General features: G+C 41.7%; 1 protein-coding gene across 3 annotated transcripts in view; it reads right to left on the reverse strand.

Moving 5' to 3' along the window:
- Positions 1-21623, reverse strand: part of LOC119962749 (probable E3 ubiquitin-protein ligase HERC1) — a 594360-nt gene that overhangs the window by 292461 nt on the left and 280276 nt on the right. For 2 of the 3 annotated variants that reach the window (XM_038790765.1, XM_038790764.1), the window contains 3 exons: positions 14773-15557; positions 12082-12295; positions 3460-3620 (listed from right to left, as the gene is read on the reverse strand). In XM_038790765.1, the coding sequence (XP_038646693.1) occupies positions 3460-3620; positions 12082-12295; positions 14773-15557 (1160 nt within the window). The remainder of the gene's footprint in view (positions 1-3459; positions 3621-12081; positions 12296-14772; positions 15558-21623) is intronic. The other variant, XM_038790766.1, reaches the window with a different exon arrangement.

Here is a 21623-nt window from a genome sequence, read left to right on the forward strand (position 1 = left end):
CATACACTTTAGAATATAATGTTTAATTTAAGGAATTAACATTTTAACTGTAGAAAATGGGAATGTCTGGTTAAGAAACTGAAAGCAACCCTGAAGTAAATGTAGTTAAAACAAATTTTGAGTTTGTCACATTTAAAAGGTTGGGACCACATTGACTTAAAGGGTTAGCAGCTAGATAGGACCACATAAGACAGCATGTGGGCTCACTGAGCTGAAGAACAGTAAAGGCTAAGTTATTAATATGGTGTCCCAGAATAAGGAAAGCTTTGTAATTAAGAGGTGGTTAATTTGAATTTCTACCTAGGATTAGGATGTGTGGGTCACATTGCCATGGAAATAGGTGGAACTTAGAGAGGTTCCTTGTTTTGAGTTTATTACTGTGAATTCAATTAGGGCACAGCCAGCAGGCAAGACTGGTTAATATTTGGTAAAGGATGAAGCCAGGCTTCTACCTGAATTAAAGTAAACGTTAGATCTATCATCCATAATGCAGCCTGTGATTGGGAGGTCCTATTCAGTACAAGATAAAGATGGAAAGAGGAGTAAATGACAGGAAGATATGTTCAAACTGTGCAGTGCTGGTCTGAGGAATCTGAGGACATCCTTTGCGACTGCTTGGGAGACTGTGGACTGGTCCATATTGAAGGCCGCGGCAGCTAATCTGGACGGGTACGCAACCACCACCACAGACTTCATCAGTAAGTGTGTCGAGGACTGTGTATCAAAGAAGACAATACGGATATTCCCCAATCAGAAACCCTGGCTCAACCAAAGGGTTCACTCCCTGCTGAAGTTCTGGACGGAGGCGTTCAAGTCTGGTGACCCAGACCTATATAAGAAGACCAGGTACGACGTACGGAAAGCCATCAGGGATGCAAAAAGACAATACCGCATCAAACTAGAGTCCCAGGCCAACACCACTAACCCACGACGACTATGACAGGACCTACACAAGATCACAGGCTATAAAGCAAGGCCTGTCGGAATATCTGGGGCTGGAGCATCCCTATCCAATGAACTGAACATGTTCTATGCCTGCTTTGAGCAGTGCCACCGGCCCCAACACCCTGACACACCCATAACCACTATTACAGCCTCAGAGGTAAGAGCTGTCTTCTTGAAAGTGAATCCGTGGAAAGCGACGGGCCCCAACGGAATCCCTGGGCGAGCATTCAGAGCCTGTACTAACCAGCTGGCAAGTGTATTCGCAGATATCTTCACCACCTCACTCCTCCGCTCTGAAGTCCTACTAAAGAAGAACAAGGTAGCCTGCCTCAACGACTACTGACCGATGGCCCTGACATCTGTTATCATGAAATGCTTTGAGCGGTAGTCATGAGATGGATCAATGCCAGCCTCCCAGACGGTCTCGATCCACTGCAGTTTGTCTATTACCGCAACCGGACCACAGCAGACGTTATCTCACTGGCTCTACAATCAACACTCAAACACCTCGACAACAAGGGCACCTATGTAAGACTGCTGTTCATCGACTACAGCTCTGCCTTCAACACCATTATCCCGACAAATCTAATAACCAAACTCCACAATCTTGGACTTGACCCCTCCCTGTGCAGCTGGATCATTGACTTCCTCACCAACAGACTGCAATCTGTCAGGATAGGCTACAGCACCTCCTCCACAATAGATCACAACGCCATGGCCCCCGCAAGGATGTGTGCTCAGTTCTCTACTGTACCCCCTATACACACATGACTGTGTTGCAAGATTTAACTCCAACTCAATCTATAAGTTTGCGGATGATACAACTATGGTGGGCCGTATCTCAAACAACGACGAATCAGATTACAGGAAGGAGATAAATCACTTAGTTGCATGGTGTACCGAAAACAACCTCTCTCTAAATGTTGGAAAGACCAAGGAACAATCATTCACTTCAGGAAGGTTAGCATGACACACACTCCCATCTGCATCAATGGCTCCAAAGTGGATGTGGTCGATAGCTTTAAGTTCCTGGGGGTCACCATCACCAACAGTCTGTCCTGGTCCACTCACGCGGATGCAAAGTCAAGAAAGCCCAACAACGTCTCTACATCCTATGGAAGTTAAAGAAATTTGGCATGTCTGCATCAACTCTCACAAACCTCTACAGATTTGCGATAGAGAGCATTCTATCCAACTGCATCACAGCTTGATGTGGCAACTGCTTGGTCCAAGATCGCAAGAAACTGCAGAGTGTGATGAACTCAGCCCAACGCGTCACACAAACTTGCCACCCCCACATTGATTCTGTATACAATTCCCCCGGCCTCAGGAAGGCAGACAGCATTATCAGAAATCCCTCCCACCCAGGCATTGCCTTCTTCCAGACTCTTCCATCAGGCAGAAGGTACAGAAGTCTGAAGACCCGCACATCCAGACATAGGAACAGCTTCTTCACCAGAGCTACAAGACTCCGCAATGACTCCCCCTCGGACTGATCTGTTCCCTGTAAGGACACTATTCACGATGTCCTATGCTGCTCTTGCTCATCTATTTGCTTTGTTTGGGCCGTTGTTCCGCACTGTAACCAATCTCTTGTTTGTCGATGTACCATTTGTCAATGTTCTCTGTTGATTATTCTTTTGACTACTATGTACACACTGTGTACATTCCCTCGGCCGCAGAAAAATATTTTTAACTGTACTTCAGTACATGTGACAATAAATCAAATCAAATAAAATCAATCAAATCAAATCAATTGGAAGCTAAAGGAAGAAATAAACAATAATACTCTCAATAAAAGACATTTAACATAGTTGGATTTCTGGAAATAATCAGCTTGGTTGCAGTTTGAACACGGCCAACGGAAACCCAGGGTATTTTCTTATGTTTTAAGCCACTGTGCAGGAGTCGAATGGAGGCTCGAGCTGTAGTATTCAGAGTTGTGAGGTCAGTAAAAAAATTTAGTCAAAATCTAATGGAAGATTCCCATGAAATCTTTTAACTTGGAGAATAGCTGGAACACCAAAGAGAAACCAGAGTGAATTCCTTAGGAGTGGTGACATGCCTTTTGAGTTAGTCCCAGGAAACATTAGTAAACTTAAAAGATTTTGTAAGAGATCACTTGGGGAGAAATAGAAAGTAGAACTGAGTTTATAATACAAGTCTTAATAAACTATACTGTTAAGTTAATATTGCTCATTTTGTTTAATTTCTCTTTATGTATGTAATAAAGTTAGTTTTTGTTAAAACATGTGAAATCTTGTGACATAGTTCAGTCTGTTACTTGCTGTGTATTCTGATTTCTTCTTGAAGCATTAAAGGCTCCTTAGAGGATTGTAACACATAAATAAAGTTAGGAGAGGGTCTAATTGCTTTGAGTCATAAAAGGAAAAGAGAACACTTAAATATATTTCACAGAAAAGGTTGAATATTCAAGAAAGGTGTTCAAGAAAAATACTGAAACTAAACTATAATAAGCATATAACTGCATTTAAAAATATTGTTTTGACTTACCTGGTGAGCTATGTTGTCTGGTGGATACAGAAGGAAATGAAAAATAATTTCTTTGCTCTCCATCATCATCTGAGATAGTAGGTACCACATTCAACCCAGGGAGTAATAAAGGATTGTTAATCAATCCAGAAAGTGAAGGAAATCGTACAAAAACCATTTGTCTATGTGGGGAAAACAAAATGCAATACAGTTTAATTAATTAGTAATTAATTAATGCACGCATATAAAACAAAGCCATATAAAGATTAAAAATAAGCTACTGTATTTCAACAATTTGTTGCATTATTTTTTGGAATTAACTCAACAATCAGTGCAATCTTGAACCCACTAGATTTTGCTATAAAAGGAGGCCAGATATTTTCCCAGAAGTTCAAAGTATTTCCGGTACATAGTCTACCACCATGAAGGGACTCCAACATGATGCACCAGAGTGATAACATACAGATTGATTATCATATTTCCCATCATTGAGGTTTTTGGAGCCATTTGGAGGTTAGGCACTTCCTCAGAGGGAGGAAATCACAATGGGACTCATGCAAAGACAAGCTTTGCACATATCAATGTTCAGATTGGCATCAGCTGAGGCCTAAGAGTGCATTGTCTGTCTACTGAACTGAACTGAACTGTGTGGGGTATACAGGAAAATGATAGACAGACAGCTAGGTACAGAATTTCAAAGTTGCTCCATCCTCCTTTTTTAATAAAAATGAAGTTCACTTTTCCTTTCAAGATGTTAATGTTGAGACTGAAATGCAGAATCTCAGAACATTGTCCTTTAAAATGTTTAGGCCACGGCAGTTTCAAGAGAACTAAATAATCTCTCCTGCTGCATACTACTGAACTTTCCTCAGTTCTATTGATTATGATTGTAAAAAAGAAACAAACCAGCGAGAATATTTGAAATACAATTTTTTTATCCAGAAGCATTCAAAATTAGGGAGGGCAGAGAAAAAAGGGAAGTAAGCTTGTTATGTGAAGGATGAACATTATTAGAAAAATAATTGATTAAATTAAATAATACAGCAATATTCGAAGAGGAAATAGCTATTTATGGATAACATCTGGATGCCTGCATGCCACAAATAGAAGAACAGGAGTAGGTAATTTAGCCTTTTGAGCCTGTTTGCCATTTAATAAGATCATTGGTTGATCTGTGATCTAATGCCATAAGCTCACTCCATGTCCCTTAATACCTTTGGAGAATAATGTATGAAACAGTCGGCCCATAGCTTGACTGCAATAAAATTGCGAAAAAGACAGTTGATGAGCAGAAAGAGTGTTAGCCTCAAAATGTGTACATAGCTCCTGCATAAGAGATCTGCCAAATCCCAACTGCAGTGCTGTATGCTGTTCTAGCCATCTTATCATATGGCTAGGATTGTCCGATTTCAGTGCGTTCAGTTCCCGCTGCCAGAGAGTGCAGAGATATCGGTGCTCTGACAAATCTACATTCACTTCAGCGGGACAGGAGAATCCCGCTGGCATGAATCAACGGAGAATTCTGCCCATTAAGTTATAGTTTTGCCGTTGAGGACAAGTGTCAAAGAAAAGAACAGCTATTTAGTTTTCAAGTTATGTAGAAATGTTAACTGCAGTTGAGCTTCTCGTTACTCTTTCATACAACAGTTTGGATAGCTCAGTCAAGGAGCCCGGGTAGCTCTGTCATTAGAGCATCAGACTTTTAATCTATCGGTCCAGGGTTCAAGTCTCAGTTTGGGCCCTGCTTTAGACGTCATGGTGGTTAACACTGCTGCCTCACAGCGCCAGGGACACTGATTCAATTATGGCTTTGGGTGACTTTTTGTGTGGAGTCTGCATGTTCTCCAAGTGTCAGCATGGTTTCCTCTGGTTTCCTCCCACAGTTCAAAGATGTGCAGGTTAGGTGGATTGGCCATGCTAAATTGTCCCATAGTGTCCAAAAGGTTAGGTGGGGTTACAGGGATAGGGTAGAGGAGTGGGCCTAGGTAGAGTGCTCTTTCAGTAAGTCGGTACAGGCACGATGGGTTGAATGGCCTCCTTCTGCACCGTGGAGATTCTATGAAAAACAGCTCTGTGTGATTAATGTACCCAAAACTGTTGCTGATTGAAGTGCCAGTGATTTGAATTTAATTGGGGACTATTAGATAACTCTCTAAATCATTTCAGAAAATCAAGCCAGTTGCTACATGTACTTGTGTTAAAGTTCATATTGCATTGTTATCAAACGACAAATATCTGCCCATGGGCTTGCAAACATATTCCTATTTGTTTTGACTGTTCCCGACTTCAACCAATTTGGTCCTTTTCTTATCTATTCACCACCTATTCAATTTCTCATTTAAAAAAGGAATGTTTCAACTCTGGAAGAATGTTACATAAAAGCCGTCAAAGCTAATAAAGCTTTGCCTACTAACTTTGGGTCTTCAATGATTGTGAACATGGTTATACAGCTTCTCAGAATCTTCAATTTGGCTAGGTCACTGGGAGCAGCATCGAATGGAGTTGTAAAAACTTAAAATGCCCTGTTTGTGTTGTTAGCTGCTCACAAACAGTAAATATGTTTCATTAACCCACATTGCTGGGCTCAGTGGAGGAAAATCGTTTCTACTTGCTTTGCATTCCAGTGTGCATTAATTTAGCACATGTTGCCAATGAGACTGTGGTTAGTGGACTATCAGGTGTTGTTTATGGTAGCTACCTTGCATCGGATTCCAGCGCCACAATATTTCAGATGGCAAAGTTTGTTTCCCTTCCCGTCATCCAACGTGTCAGTGGCAAACACATTGCCATCCATAATGGTTGCCCTGCAACCATTTTACGCTCCAACGTGAATTAATTGGCTGGAAGCGGGACTTGCATCCCTCAGTCGCGCGGGGGGGGGGGGGGGGGGGGGGGGGGGGAGTACCACCTCAGAGTGTTGCTGGACAATCTGATTGGTTGACAGCTCTCTAGTCCCTGCAACTCCAGAAGCTGCGGTGGAGAGAAATGGGAGTGCAATCAACCCCCAGAGTCAAAGTCCTGGAAGTCCAGGTCAGGCTATGGTATGGGGTTTAATTCCCGGCCTTGGGTGACTGTCTTGTGGACTTTCTCCCTGTGTCTGCGTGGGTTTCCATCGGGTGCTCCTGTTTCCTCCCACAGTCCAAAGATGTGCAGGTTTGGTGGTTTGGCCATGCTAATTGCCCCTTAGTATCCAAAGATGTTCAGGTCAGGTGGGGTTACTGGAGCAGAGGCCTAGGTAGGGTGCTCTTTCAGAGGGTCGCCGCAGACTCTTCTGGACTGTAGGGATTCTATGAATAGGATAATTAATTTCAAAGGGGCAAGCAAATTATGTTCTTTTGATCGAATGGATCTAAATAATAATGTTTGAAAAAGTTACCAAGGTTGCTCCATGAACTCATTTACTGTTAGGAAAAATCCATGTTGATCCCTATAGGGCAGCACGGTAGCATTGTGGATAGCACAATCGCTTCACAGCTCCAGGGTCCCAGGTTCGGTTCCGGCTTGGGTCACTGTCTGTGCGGAGTCTGCACATCCTCCCCGTGTGTGCGTGGGTTTCCTCCGGGTGCTCCGGTTTCCTCCCACAGTCCAAAAAAGAAATTTAAAAATGTGCATCTTAGGTGGATTGGCCATGATAAATTGCCCTTAGAGTCCAAAATTGCCCTTAGTGTTGGGTGGGGTTATGGGGATAGGGTGGAGTTGTTGACCATGGGTAGGGTGCTCTTTCCAAGAGTCGGTGCAGACTCGATGGGCTGAATGGCCTCCTTCTGCACTGTAAATTCTATGATGATGATTGAACTAGGTTGCGAATTATTCTGCCTCAATGTTCATGACCAACTATTCCAACACAAAGACGTAGGGTGTGATTTACCGGCCTCGTCCCGTCCGACTTGGTTCACACGATGAGGCTGTTGAATCTTGTGAGAGGCCTCTTGTGAGTTTCATAACGCCTCATGACTTTCAACCGAACCTCGTGAGACGTTACAAGATACGCATATTCAAATGAGCCAATAGGACATTTAAATCAGCCTGTGCCGGGTTCATTGAAATTGAAAATGTGAGGATTCTATAAGCAACTATACAGGAAAGTGTAGGACCATGTGGTGCACTAAGACTAAAACGCATGGTCTTGAGCAGATCACAACTACCACCCATTGTAATTAAAATTGTTGTAAGTGTGAGGTTTTATGAGAGTTATTTTTTTACAGTATTTTTTAATTCAAGCTAAAATGGAGTAGGTCTCTTTCACGCGATGAGGGTATCATTAGCTAGGCCAGAAAATCCAGCCCCATATGCCACAAGTTGTAAAGCTGTACTCATTAAAACTGATAATTTGTGGGCCAACACAAGGACAAATTACTGTGAAAACTGCTAGATTATCCCAACTAGGTTATCTGATGTAATAAAATCCACTACCCTGACTGCTCTAAATGCAAATCTGGGATGAAATTCTCCACCTTGCGCCACCAATAGTGAAGTTCCTGGTGTGGTGGAGAATCCCATGTTAGTGAAGAAAACCAGATCATCAGCCGCCCTGGCCCCCCCACTGATGTCGTTATCGAGGTTCTCATCCTGTGTGATCAAGAGGATACAAATGGATTATTAAGACCCATTAGCATCCACTTAGCTGGCCGGGCACCATATTCTCTGGACCCATGTGATTCTCCAGTCCTCTGGGCTGGGAATCACTTGGGCAAGAGTTACTACTGCTATTGACCAGCATGGCACTCAAGTGGCTTTTATTGACAGAATTAAGTGCTTTCCAATCACTTCTCTTCATGCTTGAGTGATTTTGAAGTGGTCAGCTGGAAACTGATAGCACTCAACATTGTTTGAAGTCATCCAGGACCTATCAATCAAAGTTTGGTGTTCATAAACATTGCAGTTAGAGCACTTTAGAGTTACTCAAACGTGAAGGAAGATGAAAGGAACAATGCTGACAGCTGTGTGTGTGTAAGCTGTCAATCAAAGCCCAGGAAAATCAATATCAAAGAGAAATGAATGGCTTGCAACTCAAAGATCTGAGGGTGTTTAAACACAGCTGACTGGTTTTCTCTTTCCAGGAATTGACTCATGTGTGCCCTCTGTCTGAGCTAGGTGTATTGCCCAGCTGAGTTAAAGCAGTAATTTTTTTCACTGCTTCTGTCTGGACTGTTCTCTAGCTTCCAGGCAGAGGTCTTACTTCTGGGGGACTTCCTGACAGGAGTCTCCTTTCTGGGGGCTTCCTGATAGAAATTACCTTCTGGAGGGGTCTGTGGGGGGGGGGGGGGGGTGTCCCTATTAGGGGTCTCTGTGGGAGGGTCCTTCATTAAGGGGGTCTATGTGGGGGAGTCCCTTTATTTAAGAGGTCTCTGCAGGGGGGTCCCTTTATTTCAGAGTTCTCTGAGGGGGGGGTTCGCTTTATTTAGGGGTCTCTGGGCAGGGACTGCATTGTGCGGCGGGGGAGGAGGTTGAATTGCAATGCGGGGGGGTGGGGATGGCCAGCCGCAAAACCTCGCTATTGGGCCGTCTGCTCTAAACGGCAGCCCAATCGCTGGATACCCTTGGGAATTCCTCAAAATCCTTGCCATGCATAAATTTGTATGATGAAGGATTGGGAATCGCTCCTAAATCAAGTGCAAGTCAGCTCCAGTGTGCGAACGTAGTCTCCCAAACAGAAAATGTTGCCCCGGCCTCCAATACATGGCTAATATTCATGTGCTGTGAAGCAGCCCAGCAAACCACAAATTTTACAAATAGCTACTCAAGAATGTGGTCGATCTGTATCTTCTGAGGCAGCCAGGGGTGAATAATAAATATGGTTATTATTACCTAAAAGCCTGGAAAAATATAAAAAAGGAAAATTACTTCAGAGAATACCTAGTTTATAGATGTGCTCTGAAACACAACAGTGATACATTTCCACTAATGAGGAGGTAGGAAATAAGGAATGAGATGACAGAGCAAAATATATTGAAACAAAATCAGCAAAGGGTAGAGGAAATTGAGCTGCTGTGATTGATGGATCAGTTATGAACTCCCTGCTCCAATGGTGACATCATACTGTCCACATACTGATAATCAGTAAACATGCTACATTTAATAACCTAAAGGTGTATGAGCCATATTTTCTCCTTTATATTAGTCAGGTTGGTCAGAGGCTTTACGTCAATCAACAGGTGGAGACCTATGGACCAAGACCTCCAATTGTTTTGGTGAAACAGTAACAGATGCTGAAGGGTTGCCTGAAGGGGGCTTATGATTTTCCCTCTTCTCCTCTACTCAAAAAATACACCTTCACTGAGAATTATATCTAATGATCGAGCCAAGATTGATAGGTTACCATCCGAGAGGAGACTTGTCACAAAGATCAGCCATGGATGATATTTTAGCTCATGGATACTTTATGCAATTCAACACAATTACTCGTCATGACCTATCGAGTCCTAATAGTTAAGACTTTAAAGGCAATAGCATGTATGGCAATAGCTTGTTGAAATTATTTTTTAATAAGCAAGGTGTCTTCTGCTGAATATACAATTCAGTGAAATCAGCTTGTTTTATTGCACGTTTTAATGCGATTTCAGCATCTAATTTTTCATGAAAATATGAAGTTCAGTTGTACCAACCAGATCAGTCATAAAAAACTAATTTACACTTTTCAATGTTGGAATTGAGCAGCTAAATAAACCATTTTTCAAAGTTCCTCAGTAAGCAACAAAGAAAAGTTTTGATTTCATGTTCTGCTTGGGCATTCTTGATTTTCCCCCAAAATATATTCTATTACTTTCCCCAAAGATAGAGGAGTCGAGAACTAGAGGGCATAGGTTTAAGGTGAGAGGGGAAAGATACAAAAGAGACCATAGAGGAAATTTCTTCACACAGAGGGTGGAGAGTATCTGGAACGGGCTGCCAGACACAGTGGTAGAGGCGTGTACGATTTTGTCTTTTAAAAAGCAGTGGATGGGCAGGGTGGGTATAGAGGGTTATAGGCCAAAGGCGGGCAAGTGGGATTAGTTTAGTGATAGAAACTGGGCGACATGGACAAGCTGGGCCGAAGGCCTGTTTCCATGCTGTAAACATCTATGACTCCATTACCATTATGTTGAGACAGCTCTCAACGCTTTGTTAATTATGCAGAACAGGATTCCACATCCAAAAATGCAAATACATCATAACAAACAGCTGGGACAATTGCTTTTCAGCCTGTGATTCAAATAGGGCGCGATTCTCCGCCCCCCACGATGGGTCGGAGAATAGGGGGAGGGCCTTCCCGACATTTTTCCCGACCTCCCGCTATTCTCCCCCTCCCCCCCCACGGCCGCCCCACGACACGAATCGCTGCTCGCCGTTTTTTTCTCCCCTAGCCGATGGGCCGATTTCCCAGGCCTTTACGGCCGTTTTCACGAACTCCAACACACCTGCTCTCACCGTTCGTGAAAGTGGCCGCAAAGTGCCGTTCTGGAGAACCATGCCACCGATTGTCACGGCCGCACCACAGCCGTGCCAAGGGTGGCATGGGCCCGCGATCGGTAGGCACCGATCACGGGCAGCGGGTCCGAACCCCGCGCACTCTTTGTTCCTCCGCCGCCCCGCTGGATCAGTCCGCAGGGCGGATGAGGGGCATAACGGCCCGCGCATGCGTGGGTTTCACACATATGTGTGATGACGTCATCCGCGCATGCGCGGATTGGAGCCATCCAATCTGCGCATGCGCGGCTGACGTCATCGTTTATGTCAGCCGCCGTTACCCTTGGCGCGCGGGCTTAGCAAAGTTTGCTAAGCCTGCGATGCCGAGGTTCACGGGGCCCCGCTGCTAGCCCCGACCAGGGAGCAGAATCGGGTCCCGGGAGGGGGCGCGGAGGCTGCCGTGAAACACGGCCAGTTTCACGGCAGCCTTCACGACTCTCCACATTTGCGGAGAATCGTGCCCATAGTACCTTTTGGTCAAACACCTAATTTTCTATTGATAAAGTTCCCAGAAATATTTTGATGAAATTTAATTTTGAGACCATTAATAGGTCATGTGGGTGCCCTCAACTTTTAAAAGATTTTCAATCGCTGAAAATGGAGGGCAACGTTTCGAGGGCAAAATACTGTAACTCACCATTGCTGGCCAATTATAACATGAAGTGTTAGCTTACTGCTGTTAGTGCATCTGCTTTTATTTAAAAAAAGAAAACAACTTATCCTATATAAAAATAATCGTAGGCTGTACTACAAAGCTACCATTTTGCACTGTTGCCTCTGACCTCACTAGCTGAGTTGCCTCAAGTGTCACTGGATCCACAGACCTAAAGGAAAATGTTGAAACTGAGATCAAGCTGACAATCCAAAATAAAGGTCATATAGTAAATTACAACTGAGGAAAATGTCAAGACCCTCACTGGATGTTTGACGTTAAAGTTTGTTGTCCTCAATTAAAATATATTGAACTATGTGTACCATCATAAATAGCACTTATGCAAAGCAAATGTGCTCAGATATCGTGAATCTAGTAGCAATGATAAACTGTACTAATACTAGAAATTTGGCAATTGATCAAAACCCTTACAGAATGACTTATTAGTAAAAGCCTCAAGGGGCTTCCCAAGAGTGAATACACTCTATTTATCAATAAAAGAGAAGGCACTGAAATATGAAATGTATTATAGATATTTCACTCACTGTAAGACATTGACAGGCAAGAAAGGATTAAAATTTTCTAGTCCGTTAGCAGACACTAAAGAACCCAAATTAGTAGTTGAAGAGGAGTTTGAAGCTGGCACTGAGAAGGGTACGCCCACACTTTCCTCAGAGGAGTTACTATAGAGAGAAACTGTACTAGATGAAGTTGATGCTGCTTGAGAGTGAAGTCTTGCATTTTCTGGTAATGAAGAATCTAAAATTAGGATTTGAAAAAACAAACATTTGAGTTAATATTTCTTCTAAACGAATGGTGCGTGAAGTTCTTCATATTCAATTGAAGAAAACCATCAATTAAGTTGAAGTTTGATAGTCACAGACATAAATAAAGCTTGTGATTAATCTGCTGCTCCCAGCCTTTGTGATAAATTCCGGCATAGCATCAATAATCATTAACCCGATTCAATAATCTTAATGGCACCAATTGACAATGTGCTGCCTAGACAATATTGATTCACTGAATGGATCCAGGTCCTGTAAAATTCTAAAATATTGTGGGCGGGATTGACCGGCTGTTCGTGGTGACGGGAAATTCCAATTCCTCGCTTGCGCACATGTTTCCCGACGACGAGGGGTGCTGTAAACGGGAAATCTCATTGACAATGGCAGGACTATAGATCCCACTGGCGGGCCACCTCCCCTGCCAAAAAACACACAGCAGGCTGGTGGGAAAATCCCACCCTGTATCTTTCAGTCAAGGTGCTCAAATGTATCAAAGTGGAAAGAGAAAAATTCTCCACTTATTTTTCTTTAGCTTAAGCATATTTGTTTGCAGCTTTCCCATTTTGTTTCCAATTTTAATAACATAATATTCCAATTTACATTACATCTGACAGTTAGAATCTTTCTCCCCTGTATTAATTTATGTCATTGAGGTTTGTCTATTGTAAACCACTTGCTCCCTTCTCACCTTTACCTCCAACAACAATATTTTATTTTTCACCAATACATCTCTTTGTATTACTTTCAATCACACCATTTATTTTGATTCTCATTGAATTGCTTAAAATTTGTTAGTTCTTTAATTTTCCCAAGTCCTGGCAAAAGATCATTGTCCTGATATGCGAAAAACTTTGCTCTCCAAACATGTTGCCTGACCTGAGTATTTCTAGCTTTTTTGTTTTTTATTGAGATCTCCGGCATTTGGAGTATTCTACTTTTTAATAACACATCTTCTGTTGGGAGGGTGTCATACTAAATACAAGAAATAATATAGAAGTCTCTCCTTTAAATTGTTGTTTTTCAAGACAGTCTACTTTTTAAAAATACAGTTTTCTTCCTCATTGCACTCTAGCTAGATTCAACTTCTCCAATACTACTTTTTCTTCTATTTACTGTGCCGGTATAACACATTCTCTGATTCTATACTCGTTGTAGAAACTAATGGTAGATAGTTCATACAAACCAAGACTTTTAAACTCAATTTTTTTTGTTACGACCTAATATTTGTATCTGATCTATTGGACCAAGGGAATTATTGTCCCCTGTTTTGTTTATGGCGAATGCACCAGGTAATTATTGTCCCCTGTTTTTGTTTAATCTAAAAAAGGTACAATGTCTTGTCTCTTTTGCCTTCAGAGGGCACATCACTGCATCTGATTACATGAAATTTCTAGCAGGTGTACCTGAGGCACATTGCAAACCCAATTGGTAGTGGTAAATTGGTTGTTAGTGTAACTCTTAGAACACTCAGGATTGTTCAGCAAGTGCTGTTCAGTTGTGGAATCACATTTAACTTTAGACAGTTTTACTGAGTCTTGCAAGCATGGGCTGATTGAATATGGTTAATACTCTGCTTATTTTGAACAGCCAAAGGGTCATGCTTTTTGATACAATTCGCAAGTAATTGGGAATTACGGCCTATATATCTAGTATCATACTGGCATTTTTCAAAGCAACAATTTGACCAACATCAATTTGTTAACGTCATTCATGCAATATAAATTGCTGCTTCCTCTGAAATTGGCATTCTTGTCCCTGTCAAGTGCAAAACAAAAAGATTTGACAGCATGACTCTTTCTTTCAGCAATAGTCACGTTATGTACTACCAAGCGAATATTATTAATGTTCAAAATATATAGTGAAGCAGAAATAGAAAGACTTATATTTACATAGTCTTTTGTACTATTTACCGCCAAATAAGTACTTTTGAAGTGCACTTGCTTAAATCCCAAATCAAGTTACTGCAGCAGTTATTCATCGCACTATTAATGCAGTTACAAAAGTTTTATGTGGTTATTCTATTTTAGAGCAATATGCCTTAATCATATAGCTTATTTAAAAAAGCTTTAATCTCAAGTGCTATAATCAGTACACCAGCTCTGAAATGATTTTATTTTCACTTAGCAAAAGAAAACATAGCATACGAAACAGATTACATCCATCAATTCCCAACACCATTGTCCAACATAATTTCCCACACAAGAGGCGAGACTCTGACAAATGCAACCTCACTTTATTACTGGATATATTTTTAATGGTCGAGATGGAGTTGGGACCAAACTACTTGGCTGTCTTAAATATCAAAAAATCAAAAATAAAAGTATATTTATTATTTATTAAATAAAATTATGCCTTTAATGAAGCAATAAGAATTTTTTTTTAAGGGGCTGTATACCAGTACTATTACACTACAATAATGAGGATAGGTAATTCTAACTGAATGTTCCTTACCTTTATTTTCCTTGGTTCCACAATCTCCCACCAGGGAATCCAATGCACCCTTGAAGATCATGACATGTGCACGTTCTAGATCAGCTAGCGAAATTACTCGTTTAATTGGGCACGGTCGCACTGCCCATTTTACCATGCACCTCATTAAGTAATGAAGGACCACTCTAAGTTCAGCATTCTCCAGGGAGCTGGAGGAAGATTTGGTACAGTCTGAACTACTAGGACTGTGGGCAGTTATATATGGAACAAGGAGTAAGTCTGCATATTTGCCATAACTCAGTATGACACTAAGGGTTTTCATAGCCCCAACGGAGAGATATGAAAGTTGCACAGCACGTAATTCAGCTACGAATAATTCATGGCTTTGTACATTCTTCTCAGGTGAGTTCTGACAGTTTTCAATTAAGTCAGCATCCATTTTCGAAGGACATCCCTTTTGAGCCTCATTTTCTTCATCATGAACCAGTAAGTTTTTTGTGAGTACAGTTGATGATTCCCGGTTTTGCAAGTTGACGGGGTCTTTGTGGTCATCATCTGCCATAAATTTTGCAATGTCATCATCCAGCTTTTTTTCCAGTTCAGTCTTGACAACTTTCTCAGGGGAGTCTTTATTTTGGGTCACCTTGCTGCTTATTTCAGGTTCTTCATGGACTCCTGTCAGGTAGGTCAGGTCCAGTAACATGGAAGGTTTAAGACCATGAAGTCTTGTGATGTCAAAGTGATAAGGCTTGCATGGATCCAGCGTAGAGAGTGGAGTATCACTGGGAGACCAAGAATTCAGGAAGCTTTATTAGCGGATGTTATAACACAATGATGAAGGGAGAATGTAAGCCAGAAAGAAAAAAAATAATAAAAGATGTGTAAAAAGAGAAAGTAAAACAGATATACAAAAGAAAACGGACAAAAAGAAAAATATACAGAAATAAAATAGATACAAATTGGACAGAAGTAAAAATAAGAATCAAAATGCAATAGAAGCAGTGTTGTAATTAATTATTTGTTATTCACATTCAAAAAACACTGCTAGATTTACACTAATAAATATTCACAATTTTTTTTCAATCCCTAGTCTGTTAATATAATAGACAAAATCTTCCTAGAATTTGGCAAAGTGTCAGACTCAGAGTGAAAACCGGCCTGTATGGGTTGTTCATCAGAGGTCCTGGAGCTCACACCAGCACTGCTTTGTCCCGCTGTGGATTCTCCTGTGCCACTCTCTCCAGCAGGTTTAGTTGAGAGATCCTGGCCTGTTTGCGCCTCTAGCCCTCTCTTCCTTATTATAAAATGATCCATTTTAAATTTTACTTGTTGCTTGTTTGCTGCTGAAAAAATAGAGCAATTGCAATCGCGCCCAGAGCACGTGTTCGGAGCGTGTGACTTGCTCTCTGCCGTCACTTCAGGCAGGAAGACTGCATTGAATTTTAAAAAAAATCTTCTCCTGGGTCAGCGCGTTGACATCAGGAGGAGGCAGTGTTTCATACTGAGCTCCGGGCATGTGCACTGATTAGGGGCATGTACGCGCAGCATGCCCACATTCTGAAAGCCGTCGTTTTTAAAGCCGGTCGAGCTGGCATTTTAAAAAACCGGTTGTTAGGTCCGTTGCGCATTAATTCCCGCAATCGAAAAGGCTGTGATGGATGGCGCCTCCTGACCCGCCCACTACCCACTTTGAAAATGACTGCGATAGTGTATCGAAACAACCAGCAGGAATTCAGCTTCAAGACGTATGGGTGAACAAGGAAATAGGAGACAATGCTTGAGTGAGATGGAGACTGAATCAGAGTAATAAATTAGGTTCATGTGGTAAATTCTGGCAAGTCTTTTTGGGTACATATAGATTAAAAGTCAAGCTCTGATATAGAACTAATGACCTTCAAGTAAGTTTGACTATCTTGTTGATCAGGAAGCTGCCTGGTGGTGCCAGGTATCTGTCAATTAGCTGAAAGTAGTTGGTTCAATTGGTGTTAATTACTGGAGCAGGAATTTAAACTAGCGAGTGACACATCAGAGGGTCTATATAATAAGTAAACCTTTCAAACTGTATAATAGTAAGGGGTACACAAGGAAACAATGCCTAAGTGAGAAGTGAATTAAGCTCATGTGGTTAAGTTCTGGTAAATATTTTTCAGGTTTATTTATAGATTAAGAGATAAGCTCTGACATAGAACTATAACCTTCAAGTAAGTGAGATGGAGACCACACAAGTGTTTCTGTGGCCATAGATGTGACAATAAGATTATACATTGCCTCCTTGGTGCCAGGGTCCTGGATGTCAGAGTTGCCGCAGGCATTCTTCTGGAGAGTATGAACAGCAGTCAAGGTCCACCATCAGTACCAATGATTTGAGTAGGAAGGGAGAATGAGGTCCTGAAAGCAAAAAGCAAAGACAAGTGCTGTACTTGTCTTCCAGTCTCATGTTCTAGCGAGCATAGAATAGGAGAATTGAGCGATTGAACATGGAACTGGTGTAGGAAGGGGGGCATCATATTTCTGAGGCACTGGGACTGGTTCTGTGGCAGATGGGACCTAAAGACTGCATCTTAGCAAGACCGGGACTAACATCCTCCCAGGGAGGTTTGCTAGTGCTGTTGAGGAAGGTTTAACTAGTTTTGTAGAGGGTGGGAACCTTCGGGAACTCCAATCTGAAGGAAGAAAAACTGGTAAAAGGAAGCAGAAAAGTAGTATAAAGCAAAAATAGAAAAAGCTGAAGCATACGAAGTATCAAATAGGATCAGAATAGCAAATAATTGCATGCAATTCTGGTCACCACATTATCAGAAGGGCATGCAAGCTTTGGAGAGAGTGCAAAGAAGGTTCACCAGGATGTTGCCTGGTCTCGAAGGTGTTGGCTATGAGGAGAGGTTGAATAAACTACAATTGTTTTCACTGGAAAGACGGAGGCTGAGGAGAGACCTGATAGAGGTCTACAAAATTATGAGAGGCAAAGGCAGGATGGATAGTCAGAGGCTTTTTTCCCCCTAGGGTGGAAGTGTCAATTACAAGGAGGCACAGGTTCAAGGTAAGAGAGAGGGAAGTTTAAGAGATGTGCAGGGTACCTTTTTCACACTGGGTGCCTGGAACGTGCTGCCACAGAATGTGGTGGAAGCAAGCACATTAGCAACATTTAAGAGGCATCTGGATGGGTACATGAATAGGGAGGAAATAGAGGGATACAGATTGAGTAAGGGCAGAAGGTTATGTTTTTATTTAGGGCATGATTGGCACAGGCTCGGAGGGCCGAAGGGCCTGTTCCTGTGCTGTACTTGTCTTTGTTCTTTCTTCTAAAGTTTAAAAAAGCAGACTTAAAGGCACACTATCCGAATGCACGTAGCAAAAGGGCATGATTTCATTGCCATTACGAAGATATGGCTACAGGGTGACCAAGATTGGAAACTGAATGTCCAAGGATATTCGGTAGTTAGGAGGGACAGGTGAAAAGAAAAGGAGGTGGGGTAAGTTATCAGATCAGTGCATTGATAAGAGAGTATATTGGATCGAAGGATCAATTTGCATAACCAGTTTGGATGGAGCTAAAAAATAGCAAGCATTGATGAGAGTGGTTTATAGGCCACAAAACTATAGTGACATGTTGGATAGATATAAATCATTAAATTAGAAATGTGTACAATAATACTTCAATTTACACATAGACTGAGTTACCCATATCAGTACTAATGCTTTGGAGGAAAAATCCTGGAGTGTAACGAGATCAGTGTCTGGAGCAGTATGTTGAGAAGCCAAGAAGGGATTGGGCAATTCTGGATTTAATATTGTGTAATGAGAAAGGGCTACTCAACCTTGTGAAAGAGATTTTCAGAAATAGTGATCATAATATGAAAGAATTTGGCATTAAGACTGAATACAATGTAATTAAGTCTGCAATTTGGGTCTTAAAGATCTGAGGAGCAAGTTGATGATGGTAGATTGGAAAAATACACAAATTTGACATTAGACAGGCAATGGCTAGTATTTAAAGACATTAGTATAAAGTCTACAACAGAAATACATTCCTCTATGGCACAAACACAAAGGAAAATCAACCGTGGTTAATGAAAGAAGTTAAAGATTGCAATACCTTAATGGCTTGTAGGGATGCTAGAAAAGGTGGCAAACCTAAGGATTTGCAGCAAATTAGAACCCAGGAAAGGAAGACCAATAATCTGATTAAGAAAGGGAAATTGGAAAAGAAATGCAAACTTGTAGCAATATATAGACTATAAAAGCTTCCTTAGGTCCATAAAATGGAAAAGATTAGCTGTGACAAATGTGGGCCCATTATAGGTCAGCACAGGAGAATTTATGTTGGAAAATCTAAAGTTACTTTGTGTCTGTCTTCACAGAGAATGATACAGAAATATGCTGGGCAACCAAGAGACTTGAGAAACTAAGGAACCAAAAAAAATTGGTATTAGTAAATAAGTAATACTTAAAGTTCAGGTTGATAAATCCCCTGGACCAGATGAGCTTCATCCCAGAGTGTTGAACGTGGTGACCAGAGAGATGGTGGATGCATTGGTGACTACCTTCAAAATTCTTTAGATACTGGAAAAGTTAATGCGGACAGGGAAGTAGCTAATGTAGCAAATGTAAGCCCAATATTTAAAGATGGAGGTGGACACGTTACAGACCTGTTTGTTAGTTTAGCATCTGTAGTGGGGAAAATGTTAGAATCTATTATTATTAATTAAAAATGAATGGTAAAATTGGGCAGAGTCAACACTGATTTATCATGATGACAAACTTGTTGGAAGTTTTAAGGATGTTACTTGTTACATAGATAAAGGAGAACCAATGGATTTGATGTATTTGGATTTTCAGCAGGATTTTGTTAAAGTCTGACACAGGAGGTTAGTAAATAAAATTAGAGTGCATGGGATTGGAGAAAATATATTAGTATGAATATAGAATTGGTTATTGTACAGAAGGCACAGTGTAGAAATAAACAGATCATTCTCCAGATTGCAGGCTATTACCAAAGGGGTACCACAAGGATCAGTGCCAGGTCTATAGTTATTCACAAACTATATGAATTATTTGGATATGGAGATCAATTGTAACATTTCCAAATTTGCTGATGACACCAAACAGGGTGGGATTGTAAGTAGAGAGGATGCAAGGAGACTTCAGACTTGGACAGGCCAAGTGAATGTTCTAGAACATGGCAGATGGAATATAATATGAATTTGTGTGAAATTATTCACTTTGGTAGAAAAAACACAAGATAAAACATTTCTTAAATGGAGAGGTTGGTAATTGTGGGTGTGTAAAGAGAACTGGGTGTCAAGGTCACAAAAAGCTAATATGTAGGTGGAGCAAGCAATTAGGAAGGCAAATGGTATATATAATAATACACTTTACAGTCACAAGTAGGCTTACGTTGCATGAAGTTACTGTGAAAAGCCCCTAGTTGCCACATTCTGGCACCTGTTCGGGTACACAGAGGGAGAATTCAGAATGTCCAAATTACTGTTTTCCTCCCACGCAGAAACGGGCAGACTTCGGACTGACAGTGACCCAGCCGGGAATCGAACCTGGGACCCTGGCGCTGTGAAGCCACAGTGCTAACCACTGATGTTGGTCTTCATCACATGGAGAATTGAGTATAGGAGTAAAGATGTCTTGCTGTAGTTAGAGATCTCACCTGGGGTATTGTGCATAGTTTTGGTTGCCTTATTTAAGGAAGGACGTACTTACACTCCTCCTGTGGCGATGGGAGTTGAGGAAACTGGGCCTGTATTGTCAAGAGTTTCAATGAATGAAGGATTACCTTGTTGAAATGTACAAAGTCCTTACAGGGCATGACAGAATAGATATAGATAAGGTGTTTCCGCTGACTGGTGAGTCGAAAACCAGAGGATATTATCTCAGAATATCAGCTGGCCATTTAAGACTAAAATGAGGAGGAATTTCGTCACTCAGAGGATGAATCTTTGGCATTCTCTACCCTAGAGGGCAGTAGAAGCTCAATCATTGAGCATGTTCAAGACAGAAATTGATATATTTTTAGAACCACAGATGTAGATATTTTGCTGGAGACCAATGACATTAAGGGATATGTGCCCATAGTGCAAGGATAGGGCAGGGCATTGTCAGCCATGATCTAAATCAGTCATTTTCAAACGCAGGGTCACGACCTGCGGATGGATTGCAGGGCCATTGGTCGCGACGTTTCCAATCATGCAAAGTGCCCAACGGCCACTACCAGCTTTTAAAAATGTCGACCATGACCCGATTTCAGAGTGCCAGCCGTCCCGCGCATGCATGCCCCCTCAGCAGTGCGCAGGCAGGAACCCAGCAAGGCAGACCGCCTCTTCCTGATGTCAGCGCGATGGAGTCTCCTCTCTCGAAGCAGTAGCAGGGAGCAGGCCATGTGCTCTGCACGCGAGAGAGAGATTCCTCCAATTTGCAGATGCCAGAAGTGCTGGTGTGAACTCCAGGGCCTCTGGTGAACAACTCATTAAGAAGCTAAAATCAGGAACAAAGCAGTATAAAGCTATTTTCTTGAGGTTTATTAATTGTGCCAATACAATCAGGATGCAAAGCCCATGTGTGTTCGATGCAGGGAAGTACTGGCAAATGAAAGATTACAACCCTGAAAACTTCAAAGACATTTGAAGACTAAGCATGGCAATTTTGAGGACAAACCTCAAAATTGTTTTTCAACAGATGCAGTAAGAACTTACATAATCAGATAAAGTCCTCAGCAGAAATGTAACATTGAATGACAAAGCAAGTGTGATTGTGAGGACCAAGCAGGCTCACCTGTCACATTAAAGCAAAAATGGTGAGTCATGAAGATCGACCAGCGTGGGTAGTGAAGGTTGGCCGGCGTTGGTTTTGAAGGACAGCCA

Source organism: Scyliorhinus canicula, chromosome 3 (assembly GCF_902713615.1).
Source record: "Scyliorhinus canicula chromosome 3, sScyCan1.1, whole genome shotgun sequence".
NCBI lineage: Eukaryota > Metazoa > Chordata > Chondrichthyes > Carcharhiniformes > Scyliorhinidae > Scyliorhinus > Scyliorhinus canicula.